Here is a 19,064-nt window from a genome sequence, read left to right as displayed (position 1 = left end):
GTGAGATTGATGGAAGTTTAATAACGCATCAGAGCGACGTTAATCGAAAATGCAATAAAAAAACGACGATAAATAAGGAATTTAATCATATCGTAATAATAAATTACTCTATCAAAATCTACGCACGTTTTATCATATATCAATTTTAATTTATAATTATAATTAGAGTAATTTTTTAATTGTTTTTATATATATTGTATATAATAATGCCTTTTAAAAAGCTGCAAAATTAATAAATCTCTCGATGACATCCTTGTTTTATTGATATAACAAATCTAGCTTAAAAGTATTAGGCGTACAACTTTGCTTCCGCCGTTTTCCTATAGATGGCTTTAGCGGTAAGTAGTGGTCGAAATAAATAGATCATAGACGTCATGCGATAAACTTGGGCATCTGTCAACATAACCCCATAGAAACATTAGTCGATTTGTGTCTGCATCATAAAGTTATTCTCGATTGAAAATGTCAGTTTACGAGCCAAATTCTCGTCATTTGCGGGAGGTTTTAATTTTCTGCTTCAATATGAAGAAATCTGCGGCTGAGGCTCATCGAATGCTCTCAAATACTTATGGTGAAGCCGCTATTAGCGAAAGAACGTGTCGTGAGTGGTTTCAACGCTTCAAGAACGGTGATTTTCACGTCGAAGACCGGCGTAGCGGTGGAAAAGAGAAGGTTTTCGAAGATGCAGAATTTGAGGCATTACTTAATGAAGACTCGAGTCAAAGTCAAAAAGAATTGGCACGGTCATTGGGAGTGACTCAACAAGCAATAACCAGTTTTTTACAATAAAGCCTCGAATTTCGGGAAAAAAACGGCGGAAGCAAAGTTGTACACTTAATATAAAAATATATGTGTATATAAATTTAACTGGAATAATAAATAATATTTAAATAAATAATTTATATAAAATGGTTTTCTGAGAGAAAGAAACTAATATAAATAAAGCAATGATTGAAGCTTATTTCGCATGAATGTCAGCCGACGATAACAAGATTAACATCTATGCTGGTATAGAATATCAAACATAAACGGCCGTTTTTCAATTGGCGGAAATTTAGCGATATTGGAGAACATTGTATACACGCGAGTGTTAGCCATGCTGGCGATGCCCTTGTCCATCGGTTTTGATTGAAACGGCAACATCTCTCTTTTTAGACGCACATCGCTGTCGCACTTGCGTATGCTTACAATCAAGCGCGTCCAAATATTAGATAAATTTTTAAAATTGTGAAGAAAACTGCATACTATGTACAATCAATTATCTGATAAAAATTCACCTTTTTCATTGCTTTCATTTGTTCATTTCCTAAATTTTTTTCAATGTTTCATCTTTTTTCATCGTTTTAAACAGATATCTTTTAGTACTCGAAAATATATATATATATATATATATATTGAGCGTAACACGTGGACCTAATCTTTTGATCCTATAAGCACGGTTCAGCGTGAAATCCTTGAAAGCTGAAGAAGTTAGTTACACGGGACTAATGGAACGCAGTAGGAGCTCCAGATAATGGACGACGCTATGGCGTCGTAAATACAAGGTGCACTCCACTTACAAGAGCATCTTGTTTTATTTTTGAATTTCCCGCAGACTTACAAGTCTCCTAATACGAGAAAGGTAAGAATATAAAAAAAATATACAAAACCGCGAAAAAGATTATAATAACGTAACGCACACGCACACATATGGAGATGTACGATGCACTTGAAATTTGATTCCCTTCCAACTATTACATCTACATATTTTATAATTATTAAACATGGAAAATATATATAAATTCAAAATTATTGCAAATGAGATACCGTGCCCTTTGGAATAGAAATAAACGGTATTGATTATCTATTTACTGAAATGATCATTCATCATTACAATCGTACTATCATCAATATTATACAAATATCGTAGTTTCCTTATTATGATAAATTTAATAGATTTTAACTAATATTTCTAAATATTTTTTATCGCGACATTTTTTCGGTTAAATGTCACTTTATTCAAGAATTTATGTTTAAAAATGACATGTGGATTATCACAAGCACTCTCCCGGAAAAAGGTTACTATTCGCTATTTACCTGCGATTAGTTATAAATTTTTAAACGCGTAAAATATTTTACTTCTTTGATGAGAGATCAATCCCTCGTTAACGCGTCCTTCTGCGAACCTACGGAAGATAAAGAGATAAGGAAGAACCATGATGAGGACGTCTTTATTGATGAAATTCAGTCGCCTTAAATCGAAGGCAAACGATCGTGAATTTCGAGAGTCTCGACTGGTAGCTCGCGATTTAATCGCGTAACAGTTTGCCCGACTTTTCTTTCCCCAGAAATAGATTTCCGATGTGTCGATTCTCTCTCGTTTCACCTCCACCGCTGCACTTTACCGGAAATTCTCCACCACCGTTCTCCACTAACGGCCGCGAATTTATGGAGTTTCGAGAGCGACCGAGAGCCGCAGTTTTCTGGTCGTGATAAATGCATCCGTTACCTTCAATTTTGAATTGGCCGAAATACGGCGAGATTTGGCGACCGACGGCTCCCGGTGGTCCCTGCATGCAAACGACCACGGCAGAGTATTCATGCAATTCCGGTCTATTGCACGAACAATGTCTACCGTAACGCGCGACTAAACGTAATTTATCTCGCGCAGATTTTTCCTCGCACCATTTGCAATTTTCGATAAAACCACACGCGACAAAAATGGATCAATTTGAGGTACAACAAATTTTTATAATAATCTAATGAAAAAAATATATTGATTGCTGGTATTGTTCAATATATGCGCAATATATGTACACACATATTTATATACTGGGTGGCCCATTTTAATCCATCCAGTCGAATATCTCAAAAACCAAGCCCGGAAGAGAAAAATGTTTCAAACAAAAGTTGTGTGGCTTCAAGGGGGCCATAAGATGGTAACAATGATTTGATCTTGGAAAATCATTTGAAGGTCATGTGAAGGTCAACTTTAAAATCTTAAATGGAAACCTCCATTTTTTATTTAGCATTCTTGTAGCTGACATTGAGAGCTTTCCAAAACACTATAATAAAGTATTTTTTCATCAAGTACTTTTTGAGTTATTTTATATTTTAATCTGACATATTTTGATATAAAAAGTAAAATATTTCTTTTATACTATACATAGAAGTATTACGGTAAGATTATCAAAAACTAAATATTTTACGAGATATTTAATTTTTTATATCAAAATATGTCAGATTAAAATATAAAATAACTCAAAAAGTACTTGATAAAAAAATACTTTATTATAGTGTTTTGGAAAGCTCTCGATGTCAGCTACAAGAATACTAAATAAAAAATGGGGGTTTCCATTTAAGATTTTAAAGTTGACCTTCACATGATTTTCCAAGGTCAAATCATTGTCACCATATATATATATATATATTAATTATTATTATAGAAATATTATATCTTCCTCTTAAAGTATAAGTTGATTGAATAAATTAATTGAATAACTTTAATATCATTCATATTACCGAAGCTCTATCAACGATTTCCACAATATTAAAAATCAATTTTTTGAACATTGATTTTTTCTTATATCAAATTTTCTCTCTCAAGTATAATATATAATTATGTTAAACTAATAGAATTTAGAAATAGTTTCTATACACGATCGCGCGTTTGCATTTTTTATAGAAAAAGAGAATTTCCTTTGTTTTATTCTACTTTTCGTATCTTCTAAATCCTTTCGCGTTTCAACGGGTTTTCATCAGGATATAAAAATTGCATTATATAACAGGACAAAAGCCTGTTTTCCATTATTGAAGTTCGAATTAACATTTCTCTCTCTCTCTCTCTCTCTCTCTCTCTCTCTCTCTCTCTCTTGTCTCTCTGAATAAATAAAATATTTTATCATGAGACACGACGATGTTCCTATAAGACACGCAAATTTTCCGTAATATTCACGATTGTTTTTTCTTCGATTGGCTATTTCAGTAGCATTCTCGCAGTATTGTGATTACATCATTGCAGGAAAGAAAGATTTTATAGGGACTATAAAAGGCAATTTTTATATCCTGCTGAGAGAAATGGATTGCCAAGAAAACAAAATTTCACTTTACTGGCGCGCCTATCGTGTCTCAATAAACTTTCTGTATCTATTATTATGTTCTCCACAATAACAAAGTTAAATATATCCACTTTTCTCCACCTTTTATCAAAAATATTCTACTTTCGAAAAAAAAAAAAAAAAAAAAACTTTTTAATATTTGTCTTCGTTAACTTAATTTATCCCCAATTTGCAATAAACTTTTAATTAACAAAAATATAAAGTCATTATCACGTCAATAATGTAATCAATCAATAATGGACATGTTATAGCAAGAAAATGAACATCTTCTTTGATGCTGGAAGAGTAAAAGTAGATATGTGGATATTTGACGAAGCTTGTTATACGCCGATAGATCGATGTTCGCGCAGAGTAACTTTCGTTTAAATATTAAAAACGTACCGCCATACAATATTTACAAAAATTCGCTTTTAATTGGCTTTTATTCCTCGTTCGTAGAGACGCTCGTTTTTCCCGTCGTTCTTCGAAGTTTTCAAAAACGGACGCTACACTTTTCCACGCTCCCGAGTTTTTTTCTCAAGAGACATTGACGGTGTTAGAAAGCTGGTCGGGAGATACTTCTTCGTCGTGAGAGAACGATTGTTTTTTGGTCTCTCCGCTCGGAAAAGCGAGCACGGAAAAATGGCGATGAGAAAGAGGGCCGTAGGGCGAAACACTTTTTGTGGTCGCTGGCAAAGAATACGTGAATTTACGTCACGCGGTGGGAATTAAACTTCGATCTCGACGATCGCGCGAGTAAAAACCCGTCATTGCGTCAACAATTACAACTGGACAAATTTTTCATACTGTCGAGAGAAAAATGTCTATTCTCATGAGGATGTATTTAACCTTTTCAGATTTGCGCTAAAAATATTCCTCTATCTTTTCCCTCTCTCTCTCTCTCTTTCTCCTTTTCAAATATCACGTTTAATTTTATATATTCTCTCAAGAGGAATGAAAAATATAATATAACATTGATAATTGATCTAATAATTATCATGATTTTAAATTCAAGTATTTCATTTATTATACACTATATGTAATACCCGCAAGAAAATTATAAAATGTTTTAAGCAGAGCACAATAAGCTGGAATATCTAATTTGAAAATTCATGTTTCAATAATCTTTTGTAATTCATCGAAATAATAAAATTACGCAAACGAACCAAGGGGAAAACCCCGTAGACTCGTTACGGTGTATCAGCGCCGCTATCAAACGTAAATGCTATTCGTCTGGAAATTCAATCAGTTTAAACCAAATAGCAAGTAGGTTCCGATGAATTTAAGTTAATGAAACGGTCCGACACTATTGAAAAATTTAATAGAGTGTACATACGATCTTTTAAGGTTATTTCACAACTGGCGTTTGTTGTAAACGCGGGTTTATTATTAAAGTCGATTGCGGTAGTAGTTGACCGTTACAATCCCGATAATTGCTGATCAAATGTTCCAATTTTATTGGTTTCGCAGGCTATTATAAACTATGACACTCCACATATATACAATATATATATATATATATATATATATACACAATTAATAATTTTAAAAATTATATTTTAAAAATGTGCTTCTCTCTGTAATTCAAGAAAAATATATCTTTGTATTTTTAACCACAAGATCACAAAAATAAAAAGTTTCCTATTGCGTTTGATTACCATTGAAATGTACTACTAGTCTATAAAAAGATTAGATATATATTTTTCTTCAATATAAAATTATCTACAAAAATAATCTTTTTCTATTTTTATATTCCAGATATACATACGAAAAGAACTAACATTCCTCCAACCAGCACATTTTTAAAGTCCATGGAATCTTAGAGCTAAAAATTACGGAAAATGGGGACTGCGGAAAATACTGAGATAAAAATAAAAGTGTTCGAGAGGAATAGTCGTGGTTCATCGGCCAGGTGTTGACTCTGCGCTTGTCGAAAGCAACGAAAAAAAAGCTTCGGATTCGATCTAACGAGAGCGGACCATGATACATTATTTAACCAGATGATGAATAGCGAACACTGAAAGAGAAATATACTTTAGCCAAGATGGAGGCCCACGTCGATCAAGCTGCAAACGCAACCGTCGAAAATCCAATCTTCATCGATGCACCAATCATTTTAACAGCAATCGTGCTCTGTCTCCTGATTCTCATCACTATCGTAGGTAAGGTCTACTATTTTTCCTCCTTTTTGTACGATTCTTGTAAAAAAAAAAAAAAAATTTGCTCTCAATTTTCATTCGTGTCTCACGAATTAATATCAGGAAAAATTTTGTTTATCTATTTACTCTATTTTTAATCTATTTTGATGGAATATTTGTTTCAATTTCTAACTAGCTCGTAATTAAGCGATTGCTTTATATATTCTTATTAAGAAGAAAATATATAATATTTTTCGATCTAAATATATTTTTTGATTACAAGAATTGGAGAAGTAAGGAATTTTTATAAATAGAAATATAAATATTTAAAAGTGGTATAAATAAAATATCCATACCGTATATACAAATGTATTCATATCTGCATTCAGTTGCTTGCGTTTGCCATTGAATATTGATAGCCGAATCGATACGTTAAAATTGAGAAGCATAGCTCGTATTTCAACAGTAACATATATAGCCCCGTCTTTCTAGCGTTTTTACAAACAAGTTTATAAAAAGTTTACGACACACGTCACTTTAAGGCGAGAGAACCTTCAAGACTCCTTTCATATCTCGGAAACGAGCATCTTTTAAAGATTTTTTTATAAACGCCGTTTCTCTTACACGCGCGATATTCACGACTACTTAACGCTGTACAAGCTTTCAAAACAAACGCGGGAAATAAAAAGAAAAACCGTAATTAAATAAATAATATACGGTTAGTCATTCCTCCGTACCGCGAATACCATATACATTGGGTTACGCGATATTTTAATACTTTATTTTTTTAATTCAATGAATGCGCGGACTCACTCTTCCGGCTAAAACACTGCGTAATGTGAGACAATATTTTTCGCTGAATACTAGCACGGATCATACTATAAAATCACGCAACTTTTAACGCACGTTATTTATTTTTAGATAATGTGAAAGGTCAACCGCATGCAAAATATTTTACCAAAATTATATAACAAGAAAATGTATATATAAGAGGGGGAATATATATAAAATCAAATATACCCTTTCTAATGTACAACAATACTTCATAAAAATATAATAAATATAAGTTTCTTATCATTTAATACATTTTATATATTATTTGACATTTTAGAAAGTAAGTTCTGTAATTGATGGAATCGAAATAATGTTCCATTTTCAAAACGAAAAATATATATATCTTATATATTTTTAGTTTTTAATTTTTACATTGTAAAAATTATTATAAAAATAATATATTTTCTAAAAGTTAAACAATTTCTTAATTGATTAACAGTTAATAGATGAATATCTTTCTTAAAGATTTCTGGATGAATAGATAATTTCGTCGTCGCCATTAAATCGATAATAATGAATCAGCTCGATCGAGTAGAAATCTAAGGAAAAAAAAAAAAAAAAAAAAAAAGGAAAATCAATCAGCCTTGATTCAAAGATAATTGAGTCAATCATTTATGCTCCCATTCGAATGTGCTCTCTCCCGGCGATAATTAATGAAAATTACCGATCTGGATTCGACGAATCGTTTCTTTTTGCACATGCCAAACTACCGGTCCAACAGTAACTACGCGACGCCCAATTGATCTCACCGCGTCGATTAATTGTTCTTCTTGTCGTAATTATATTTGCGAGCGACAAATAGCTCTACCCCCCCCCCCCTATTGTCGCCGGCACCGCCGATGATGGTTTCGCGAGAACGACCATCCGGCGATCGTGTTCGCATCGAGGAGAACAATGGCAAAGATTGCTTTAGAGAACTGACACGTTTCCAGGATGTATAATATATCACCGAGCGTTGACGGTAATCGCGATATCCACCCCCGCGTGCTTCGTGTAAACAGAATTTTCCGCGGGGCAAAAGCGAACTGACATTTTGCTCCCCGCGTTTTGTATCGTATATATTCCTTCTTGGCTCTCCTCCTATGAATAATGGAGCGCGAATTTTAATACTAAAATTTCTGATCAATCATATTATCAATGCTAAAGATATTTTAATCTAATCTGATAATGCGTGAAATAAATGACACTTTCGCGAGCTTTACACGATATTCCTCAAGAAATCGATCATCGGCCACCGATAAGCGATTAATATTTTTCATAATCCATATTATACACGATGTTCCAGAATTAGCAAAAAGTGGATACACATAGAGCTATTTCTTGTAAAACTGTTCTCGAATGAATCACTGAAGAACGAAATAAACGTTAGAATTTAAATAATTGACAGAATTCTGTTCCTCATTTAATCTAGTTTAAGAATTACAAGAATTGAATGCCAATTCTGTGGAGCACGTGGCATATTGCTCTCTCTCTCTCTCTCTCTCTCTCTCTCTCTCTCTCTCTCTCTCTCTCTCTCTTCCATGAAAGTTATTTACTATTTAATTGTTACCATTAACCCGTCGTTTATTTACAACACGATCGACGCAAAGCCCTGATTTTGCATTAGCAATCCGGCACCGTCCGTCAGCTATTAAGTCTCGCGAAATAAATCCATGAACATCTTCCTGCGGACCCGTTCATCTCTCGAAAGAGGATATAGATAAAAGTTGTCGGAGAAAACAAGTAAGTTTATCGTTCCGCTATAATATTCTAGGTGGATGGCGATGTAACCAAGAGGAATGCGAAAGAAATCCGCCGCCAACTATTCTGTACATCTACGTATCCGCATATATATATATTGTATATATATATACACATATACCAGGTATATAAATATGAAACCGAAATTTTTGTATAGAAAATACACGTTTATTGTATGAAAACGATAAAAAATATTTTATTCGAAGTATTGCCCATTGCTAGCTATACATTTTTCCCATCTCTCTGACAATTTGTGGATGCCACGCCAAAAAAACTGTTGCTCCTTTGAGGCAAACCAGTCATCGAGCCATTTTCGTAAGAAGTGAAGTGCTGCTCAGCAAGTGCGTGTCCCATCGATGCAAATAAGTAGTAATCGAATGGAGCCAAGTCTGGTGAATAAGCCGCATGCGAAAGTATTTCCCAACTAAACGCCTCAATCGTTTCCTTGACCGGTTTTGCTGTGTGTGATGGTGCATTATCATGAAGCGAAATCACTTTGCGTTGCCTTTTTTGATATTCTGGTCGTTTTTCACGCAAAGCCTGATTCAAATCGAGTTGTTGTTGCGTTTGAGCATCATCCTCATCCAACAATGTTTGCAATTCGCTGTCTTCAAACTTTTTCGGTGGTCTTCCACGTTCTTCGTTTCTCACGTCAAAATCGCCACTTTTGAATTTTTTAAACCACTCAAAGCACTGTGATTTACCAAGAGCATGCTCACCGTAAGCTTCGACAAGCATTCGATGCGATTCTGCAGCAGTTTTCTTCAAATGGTAACAGAAAATCAATGCTGTCCGCAAATCGTAGTTTCCAGGCACAAAATTCGACATGTTCAACGCTATTAAAAACTATGCTGTTGTATGAAACTTGTATTGTTGTGAGTTGAAAATCTTTATCAGATGTCAAAACAAGAAAATGGCGCCAATGACGCGGTTTGACGGTAACTACATTGACAGCTAGGGCCATCTATGGGCAAATTCCGGTTTCATATTTATATACCTGGTACACGCTTCCCCAACGACTTGACAGGCTCGGAGCGCATTCCAATATTAGTATAGTTCACTGGCTAACTAACGGTTCGCTGAACATGACGTCAGCTGCCATGGATACGCCTGCTCCCTTTCTCTCTTTCTTCTTCCCGGTGTAGAATAAATTTTATGAGCCCTTGGCGAGCCACAAAACCGTGAATATCGTTGCGCGAATATAAATTAAATAATCCCCTCGTCGCAAATCAAGCGAAACTCCTCGAATGCAGCACATTGTACTAAGCAGATTCATTTATTTCTCTTCGGAGTCATATGGTAGACAGCCGGCACGCGAGATTTCGCGTTCGCTATTAGCGCGTACGTGGAATTAATTGATTATAATCAGGCAACTGTGCAAAATGAGAAACAACAGTTATTTATGGAAATATCTAACAAAGAACGATAATCGATTTCACTTTCTAATTTTTCAGATAATTTAGAAATTGATTAAAAATAATAATGGGATGAAAAGAATATCTTATATTGTTAAATATAGAATAAGTTAAGTAATATCTATAATTTTTATAAAATTAAATATAAAAATTATTTGTACGTAAGGAATAGAATGAACACTTTGTAATTCTTGTTCGTAGAAATAAAACTTGTAAAAAAATGATTCCAAGTCATATAAAGTCAGATAGAATTATCAGCTAATATATAAATATTCACACACGTTATATAAAAAATCAAACATGTATTGTTAAATTTAATTTTAAATAATAGATAATAGAATAATTTAATTTAACTTTTAAGAAAAAATAGAAGAAAGACTTTTTTGAGAAACTTTTGAGAAAAAAAATGGACATCAGTTTTTGAAATAAACGTTTCTTGCTAGACACTGTATATACGATGTTGACAAGCATCTTTGTTCGTTCATAAAAAAATAGCAAGCCGATAGGTTAGATCGCCGACGCAAACTGAATATGTTATTACCACCCCTTACCCTTCGATCTTATAAAAGGTTAAACGATGCGATGCGAACTCTTAACGTACCTTGCATGAAGACATATTGTATAATCAGATATTTCTTAATAGTTATCATCTTGTGAGGCCTAAGACTGCATATAAAAATTAGAAAATGATAGTAGTAAAAAATATTTAGAAAATTATTTTAAAATTTACTATAAATATAAAAAAAATATTAATTATTTTCTTATTGTATCCAGGAATAAAAGTAAATTATATCGTTTAATTTTGTCGGTATGACGTCAAAAGCGAGTATAATACGCAATTCGTGTACGCATCGTTGCTCCATACGCGAAAATAAATGAGTTTCCGCGCGCATGACAACAGCCGCGATTGATAAAGCCAACTTGTAACATTTGCCGACTACTACGGTTTTGGCTTGTTAATCAATAAACGGCTACATAATTCAATTCAAATCTATCCTATATATGGCGCCGCAATGAAAACAAGTTACATGGCTACACGGTTATTGCATAACGAACTATAACCGCAGTTTTCGATACATATTGCAAGTCCGTTTTGCGTCGATCGCAAGTGTGATTGTGTAAAGAAATTTATTTATCTCGACGTAAACTGCAAGAATAAATTATACCCTATTTCCGCTTTGACATCATAAAGTAAAATGACTAACATGGAAGTTACTGTAAACTTGAGAATCATAAGAGAATCGTAAATGAACGTATGCCACGAATTTATCGAAGGAGAGTATATGAAAGATAGATTTGGAATATCTAAGATAATACCTTTATCAGTATCAGGCATAATCTGAACCATACCATAAAAGAAGAATTATTTGTAATGTAAAATCATATTATATAAGAAAAATTACATATTTTATAATATTAGGTGTACAACTTTGCTTCCGCCGTTTTCCTATAGATGGCTTTAGCGGTAAGTAGTGGTCGAAATAAATAGATCATAGACGTCATGCGATAAACTTGGGCATCTGTCAACATAACCCCATAGAAACATTAGTCGATTTGTGTCTGCATCATAAAGTTATTCTCGATTGAAAATGTCAGTTTACGAGCCAAATTCTCGTCATTTGCGGGAGGTTTTAATTTTCTGCTTCAATATGAAGAAATCTGCGGCTGAGGCTCATCGAATGCTCTCAAATACTTATGGTGAAGTCGCTATTAGCGAAAGAACGTGTCGTGAGTGGTTTCAACGCTTCAAGAACGGTGATTTTCACGTCGAAGACCGGCATAGCGGTGGAAGAGAGAAGATTTTCGAAGATGCAAAATTGGAGGCATTACTTAACGAAGACTCGAGTCAAAGTCAAAAAGAATTGGCACGATCATTGGGAGTGGACAATACTTTGAATCATAAATGTATAACCAGTTTTTTACAATAAAGCCTCGAATTTAGGAAAAAAACGGCGGAAGCAAAGTTGTATACCTAATAATAATATGAATTTTATCATATTTTTATTTTACAAATAACCGAAAATCCAAAAACAATCTTCTCGGTTCAAAATTATTTATTTTAGTGCGCAATTATTTTTATCGTGACATTTCTTTATGACATTTTTACAGAAACTTTCATTATTCGTAATGAGAGAATCCGCTGTTATAAATTTCTCCGTAAACAATACAAGCTTTGTTTTGTCGAAAGATCCAACGAATTTTTCGTATTACTCATATTATGTATCCGTTTTTTGACATCTATTTTAATAGAGAGAACGCTGTTCATTTTACGAACAGAAAGATTAATATTTTAAAAACGCTTAATATACTTGTTCTATCTCTCTCACACATTTTATTCTATAAATTTTTCTCTTACCCGAAAAAAATTACGTCAATCTAAATCACGTCATTGCATTTCAGTTTTTAGATATCCCCAAAAGCGCCTCTCGTAATAATGCATATAGAAACTGTCCAACGGATGAGAATAATCGCCGTTGCAACATGACCGTTTTACGATAACACGATATATATTTTTGTTTTTTAATCCATTTGGGGATTAAACCCGGTTAATGCTGATATTGAAAAATTTAACATGCTGAAACTTTTTAAATCTCGCAAAATATTTCCGGTTTACAGAATAAACTTGAATGCTAATAATAATCTCTCAACTTATCTTTTTTAAATTAATTTAATAATATTAAAATTTTATATAATAAATTTAGATTCAAAAATTATCGGGCGATATGATTAGGGTTTGCTTCAAATTATTTGAATATTAATTACAGAATACTAAAAACACAAGGATAGATGTAATATTTGTTACTGTATACTAGCAATTTATAGATTATCAAAATGTGCAAAATTAATAATAACAAATACAAGATACGTATTATTTAAAAATTCTTTATCAAAATATTTTTAACAAAAAAACGTGAGTAACGCTAAGGTGGGTTTAAAGTAGCGCTGGTGCGGATTAAAAACTGCAGACTATAAGTTATTTCTTGACAAACAGATCATACACACACACACACACACACACACACACACACACACACACACACACACACACACACAGAGCACGCGTGTCTACTCGCGACTCTTCGCGGCTTATCCATATAAAGCTTCGGGCTTTTTTTCACGTTGCAAATACACAATCTTAATGGAGTACAAGAATGAGAGCAAAAGAATTTAGATCCTCATCAGTATGTATGCTGAAACATGTCTCGGTGCCTCTTTCTTTTTTCGCGCCAATTAATTACACCATAGTAAAACGTTCCGCGCCCGTTTCTCTTCCCTTTCATTAGTCGCAGTTATAGCAGTCATACTTTTTCCGCGGAGACATCTCGGCTGCATTTGCAGCTGCAGAAGTGCATTTAATACTCGCGTCTTTGCTGTCCTCCGAACAATATATTGTACATATATATTGTACATATATATACAACGTCGCAACGGCCGTGTATTTGCAGAGACACGTAATGCGAAACTAATGGACGCGAAAGGGAAGAAATTTGTACAAGTACGACTCTTGTCGTACGTTTGTATCGACTTACCGCGTAGGTAGATAGATAAAATGAGAGAAAGTACGACTTTATAGTCTCGATCATTCCTCAAAGTTAACCCGCCCTCTAATTTAAGCGAAGTCTATTTTTGTCCCACTCTCGGGTATTAAATTTAATTAGTATACATTTACATTCTCTCTTTTTGCGCGTTATCTAATCTTTGATGGCCTGGACTTAATCTTGCTCTATTTCCTCTATCTTAAAATTATTCCTTTTTAATCGAAAGTCTAACTAAACAAATATTCTGAAGAATTAATAATCGTTTTTTTTATTTTACTCATCTAATAAATATAATTTTATCATCTTATATAATATATATGTTTCAATTATTATATATATATATATATTATTTTATTTTATTATATTGAATAATATATATATTTTATAAATTATTAATTCTTTAATTTAATTAATTAATAATAATACGATAAAATTCTGTAATTTAATTATGTTATTAATTATATTGATAATTAATTTAAATAAAAAATTAATAATTTAATAAATAATAATTTATTTAATATAATATAATTTAATTATGTAATTTAATTATATTAATAATAATTAATTGAATCAAAAAACTAATAATTTATTAAATATATATTATACAATATATAATTAAATAAAATAATATATACAATAATTAAAAAATATATTAAATAAGATAATAAAATTATAAATTATATTTAATAATATCTGTAATTCTCCTTAATTATTCGAGAATACGCAATATTATTTTTACGATACTCGTATTATCATGTATCTTGTATATAAATTTCATGTTATAAACAATAATGGCGCAATTTCTCTTGTACACGCCTCGCGAAAAATTGAAGGGAACATTGGCTATCCAGGTGGAATGAGAGACATGAAGTACTACGGTACGCAGAATAGCGTACATCAGCACCATGTAATTTTCTCGCAAACGGTAGTTGAAGCTTCTATCCACTTCCCTCAGATATGCTTAAACCAGCGGCAGTCGAGCGCGTTTACGTAATGCATGAATGGAACATTGCGTTACTAATACATGAATTCCTTTCCTATAAGCGAACCTGAAAATTCTGATTAGCGCCGAATTTCACGTAATTTGCGATTAAGCTATTAACGCGTCAAAAAATGGTACATTTATTAAATTTACTCAGATTTTTTTAAAATTTGAAATATGACTTGATTTTTGTTATAAATATTTCCAAATTTTTTTTCTCATAGTTTTACGAGTAAACACTCAGGACGGGAGAAAAATTATTTAAGAGAAGCATTTTTTATTAAATAACTATTCTGGAATGTCAAACGCGTTTTATAACTTTTCAGTAATATATTGTATATTTTATACACGTACGTTACATCTTAAAGATGTGGTAATTTTATTTCCTCTTGTCGCTTAAAGGATAGAAATAAGATTTGAAGATATTACGCGATACGTGTACGAAAATACAAATTCTTTTTCAACACGTGCTATCAACCTACGAACATCCCTTTCACAGATCCCGATATTTATTCGACTGACCCGTTCTCGTCTCGAGGGAGAAATTTTTCAAGGGACTGCCAGACGATCTCGAACGTTGCACAACGTTTCTTACCTGCAGGTTTCTTCCATCGAGTGACCCTCTCATGCACAGCCAAGATCCTAAGTGTTGTATTATCCCTAAAGCACGAAGACTCGATACGTGCCGAAGAGCGACAATGATTCGGCTAACTTGGACAAATATTTCGTAAATGCGCGTGCGATTGATCCATCACGCCGGAGCGCGTCTAGAAACGTACGACTGTTTTCGCGTCTGTCCCGAGTTTTCCGAAGTTGATTGCCGCTATTCAAGCACGCCGTCAGAATTGATCACGACCAGCTCGAATTTGCCCCTTGCAGTGCCACAATTACGCCTATTATTAAAAAATGGAAAGCGCGACGGGCGGATTTGCAATCTCAATTTGCTTAACGACTTTGCAATTTACGCTTTCTAATCTACATATATATTTCGTACAAGTTACAGCAATTACAAACTCTGATTGCCTCCACACATGCGTATAAATTTTGAAAATGTAATCTTAAAAATTGTTCTTTCTCTTCCTTTATTACGTTTAAAAGTTTTGAAGTTTTTTTTTATAATTTTATACAACTGTAAAAAATTTTATTTCTTATTCAAAATTGATAAGATGTTTTTATTCTCCTGCATTTGGACAAATTCTACGCTGCGTGATAAAAAGATTGAGATAATTAAAAAATCACTCACAGCCAAATATATTGTTAGATGAGCAACGATAATCTCTCCTGACTAATTCGTTACTGCTTCTGCGATGATCCTCCATGATCCTCGATGATCCTCGATATATCGGCGATGCGCACTGACGATTCACACACGTAATAAAACTGTAAAAAATTTTATTTGTTATTCAAAAACGGATAAAAAAAATATTTTTATTCTCTTACATCTGAACAAGTTCTACGCTGCACGATAAAAAGATTGAGATAATTAAAAAATCACTCACAGCCAAATATATCTTAGATAAGCAGCGATAACCTCTCCTGACTAATTCGTTACTGCTTCCACGATGATCCTCCATGATCCTCGATGATCCTCGATGATCCTCGATATATCGGCGATGCGCACTGACGATTCACACACGTAATAAAACTGTAAAAAATTTTATTTGTTATTCAAAAACGGATAAAAAAATGTTTTTATTCTCTTACATCTGGACAAGTTCTACGCTGCATGATAAAAAGATTGAGATAATTAAAGAATTACTCACAGCCAAATATATCTTAGATAAGCAGCGATAACCTCTCCTGACTAATTCGTTACATCTTCCGCGATGTTCCTCGATATATATACGTTCTGACGATTCACACGCGTAATAAAACGCGCGAAATAATACGTTGCGCGCCCAAACACATTAACTCGACGCGATTGATATGGATCAATAGATAATACCGATCGATAATTATCATTATTAAATTTTTACATTATCGACCGTAGATTCACTCGGCACCCCAGACACTTATCGCGCGCGACACTTCGCGAAAATTCGAAATGACGCGCCATCTTGGCGGACGTGCGCGCGCATCGATATTTGGCGCGCAAATATCGTGGACAAGTGCGATCGCTCGTATCAATGACATCCGTCGCGGCGACAAAATCCTTCCATCCTCCTCGATGCTTTTCGACGCTTCTCGATAATCCGAATACTGAACGATACGGCTCGTCGGACGGGCGTACATCGTGAAATACGCGCGTATTACAAAACTATTGCCGTTGCTTCGACGGAGAGTGAAATGCGATCATGCATAAGAAACGCGGTTAATCGCGATCGCACAAATCGATTAATGCATTGAGATGATTACCTGTCACTAGAATCGACTTCCTCGACGTTCGTCCGGATACGAAATTCACCTGGAGTGGATTAAAAAGACGCGGAAAGACGGAGCGATCGAGATTCGACTGCACACCGGCGACGCGCGACTTCAAGTAACGGTCCAGTTCGAGATTCAGTCACGTGACCGCGGCTAATTTCGCACGACTACGCGACACGACATAATTCCCTAGCGGTTACGTAACTGTACATATGTATATATATATATAATATTTTAAATACTATATTAATTGGATGTTATATACAATTTAAGAGATATATATATTAAAATTTCTCTTTATACTGTATATATGTACACACTGTGGGCATATTTTTTCTCATCCAAAATTTAGAATATTTGAAACATACTCGCGCATCTAGATATTTGTGCAGCATGACTGTTGGTTAAAAAATACCGTACTACCAACGCTTAATGTGAGTTAACGCAAAAATTAAATATATGCGTGTGTACCAGGTATATAAATATGAAACCGGAATTTGCCCATAGATGGCCCTAGCTGTCAATGTAGTTACCGTCAAACCGCGTCATTGGCGCCATTTTCTTGTTTTGACATCTGATAAAGATTTTCAACTCACAACAATACAAGTTTCATACAACAGCATAGTTTTTAATAGCGTTGAACATGTCGAATTTTGTGCCTGGAAACTACGATTTGCGGACAGCATTGATTTTCTGTTACCATTTGAAGAAAACTGCTGCAGAATCGCATCGAATACTTATCGAAGCTTACGGTGAGCATGCTCTTGGTAAATCACAGTGCTTTGAGTGGTTTAAAAAATTCAAAAGTGGCGATTTTGACGTGAGAAACGAAGAACGTGGAAGACCACCGAAAAAGTTTGAAGACAGCGAATTGCAAACATTGTTGGATGAAGATGACGCTCAAACGCAACAACAACTCGATTTGAATCAGGCTTTGCGTGAAAAACGACTAGAATATCAAAAAAGGCAACGCAAAGTGATTTTGCTTCATGATAATGCACCATCACACACGGCAAAACCGGTCAAGGAAACGATTGAGGCGTTTAGTTGGGAAATACATTCGCATGCGGCTTATTCACCAGACTTGGCTCCATTCGATTACTACTTATTTGCATCGATGGGACACGCACTTGCTAAGCAGCGCTTCACTTCTTACAAAAATGTACGAAAATGGCTCGATGACTGGTTTGCCTCAAAGGAGCAACAGTTTTTTTGGCGTGGCATCCACAAATTGTCAGAGAGATGGGAAAAATGTATAGCTAGCAATGGGCAATACTTGGAATAAAATATTTTTTCTCATTTTCATACAATAAACGTGTATTTTCTATTCAAAAAGTCCGGTTTCATATTTATATACCTGGTACATTATAGAAAAAAATTACAATATATATTTCTTAAATTGTTGTATATAACGTCCAATTAATATAAATTCGAAGCGCTGAGAAAGAGAGAGAGAGAGAAAGAGAAAGGGATATTAAAATGTGGACCTAATTAAATGTTTCAAGTAATATAAATATTACTCGGCAAATGTCCAGAATTTAACAAACATGATTAAATAATGAAAGATTTAATGAATAAAATTGCAATTACGCTTATGAAATTTAAAATTGCTACCCTTTTCATAAAAGAAAAAGACATGTGTTGTTTTCATAATAATTTACTATGCATTTAATGTATGCATCTATACTTAACACGAGAACAGAATAATATTGTTTCGTTATACATAATATTATTTTCGAACAAATTATGCAAATGTCATTCACGACGACACGTGTTTTTGTTACAGGGAATCTATTCGTAATAGCGGCTATCGTATTAGAGAGAAATTTGCAATCCGTAGCGAATTACTTAATCGTCAGTTTGGCTGTCGCGGATCTTATGGTTGCCTGCCTTGTTATGCCTCTCGGAGCTGTTTATGAGGTACGTAATATTTTTATTAAAGAAGACCACAAGTGTTATCGCCGTCCAACCTATTC

The 19,064-nt window shown here is 33.9% G+C and overlaps 1 protein-coding gene across 13 annotated transcripts in view; it reads left to right on the top strand.

Moving 5' to 3' along the window:
- The window catches only part of 5-ht1 (serotonin receptor), a 128,314-nt gene that overhangs the window by 96,075 nt on the left and 13,175 nt on the right, over positions 1 to 19,064 (top strand). For 11 of the 13 annotated variants that reach the window (XM_070297232.1, XM_070297230.1, XM_070297233.1 and 8 more), the window contains 2 exons: positions 5,835 to 6,238; positions 18,875 to 19,008. In XM_070297232.1, coding sequence (XP_070153333.1) covers positions 6,121 to 6,238; positions 18,875 to 19,008 — 252 coding nt within the window. In that variant the 5' untranslated portion in view covers positions 5,835 to 6,120. Of the gene's footprint in view, positions 1 to 1,424; positions 1,622 to 5,834; positions 6,239 to 18,874; positions 19,009 to 19,064 lie in introns of those variants that run through there. The other 2 variants (XM_070297237.1, XM_070297241.1) reach the window with 2 other exon arrangements.

This window comes from Polyergus mexicanus, unplaced genomic scaffold (assembly GCF_030449975.1).
Source record: "Polyergus mexicanus isolate NDT 795.1 unplaced genomic scaffold, iyPolMexi1.0 SCAF_6, whole genome shotgun sequence".
In the NCBI taxonomy this organism is placed as follows: Eukaryota; Metazoa; Arthropoda; class Insecta; order Hymenoptera; family Formicidae; genus Polyergus; species Polyergus mexicanus.
The sequence above is the reverse complement of the archived record's forward strand: the minus strand, read 5'-3'. Positions and strand labels throughout refer to the sequence as shown.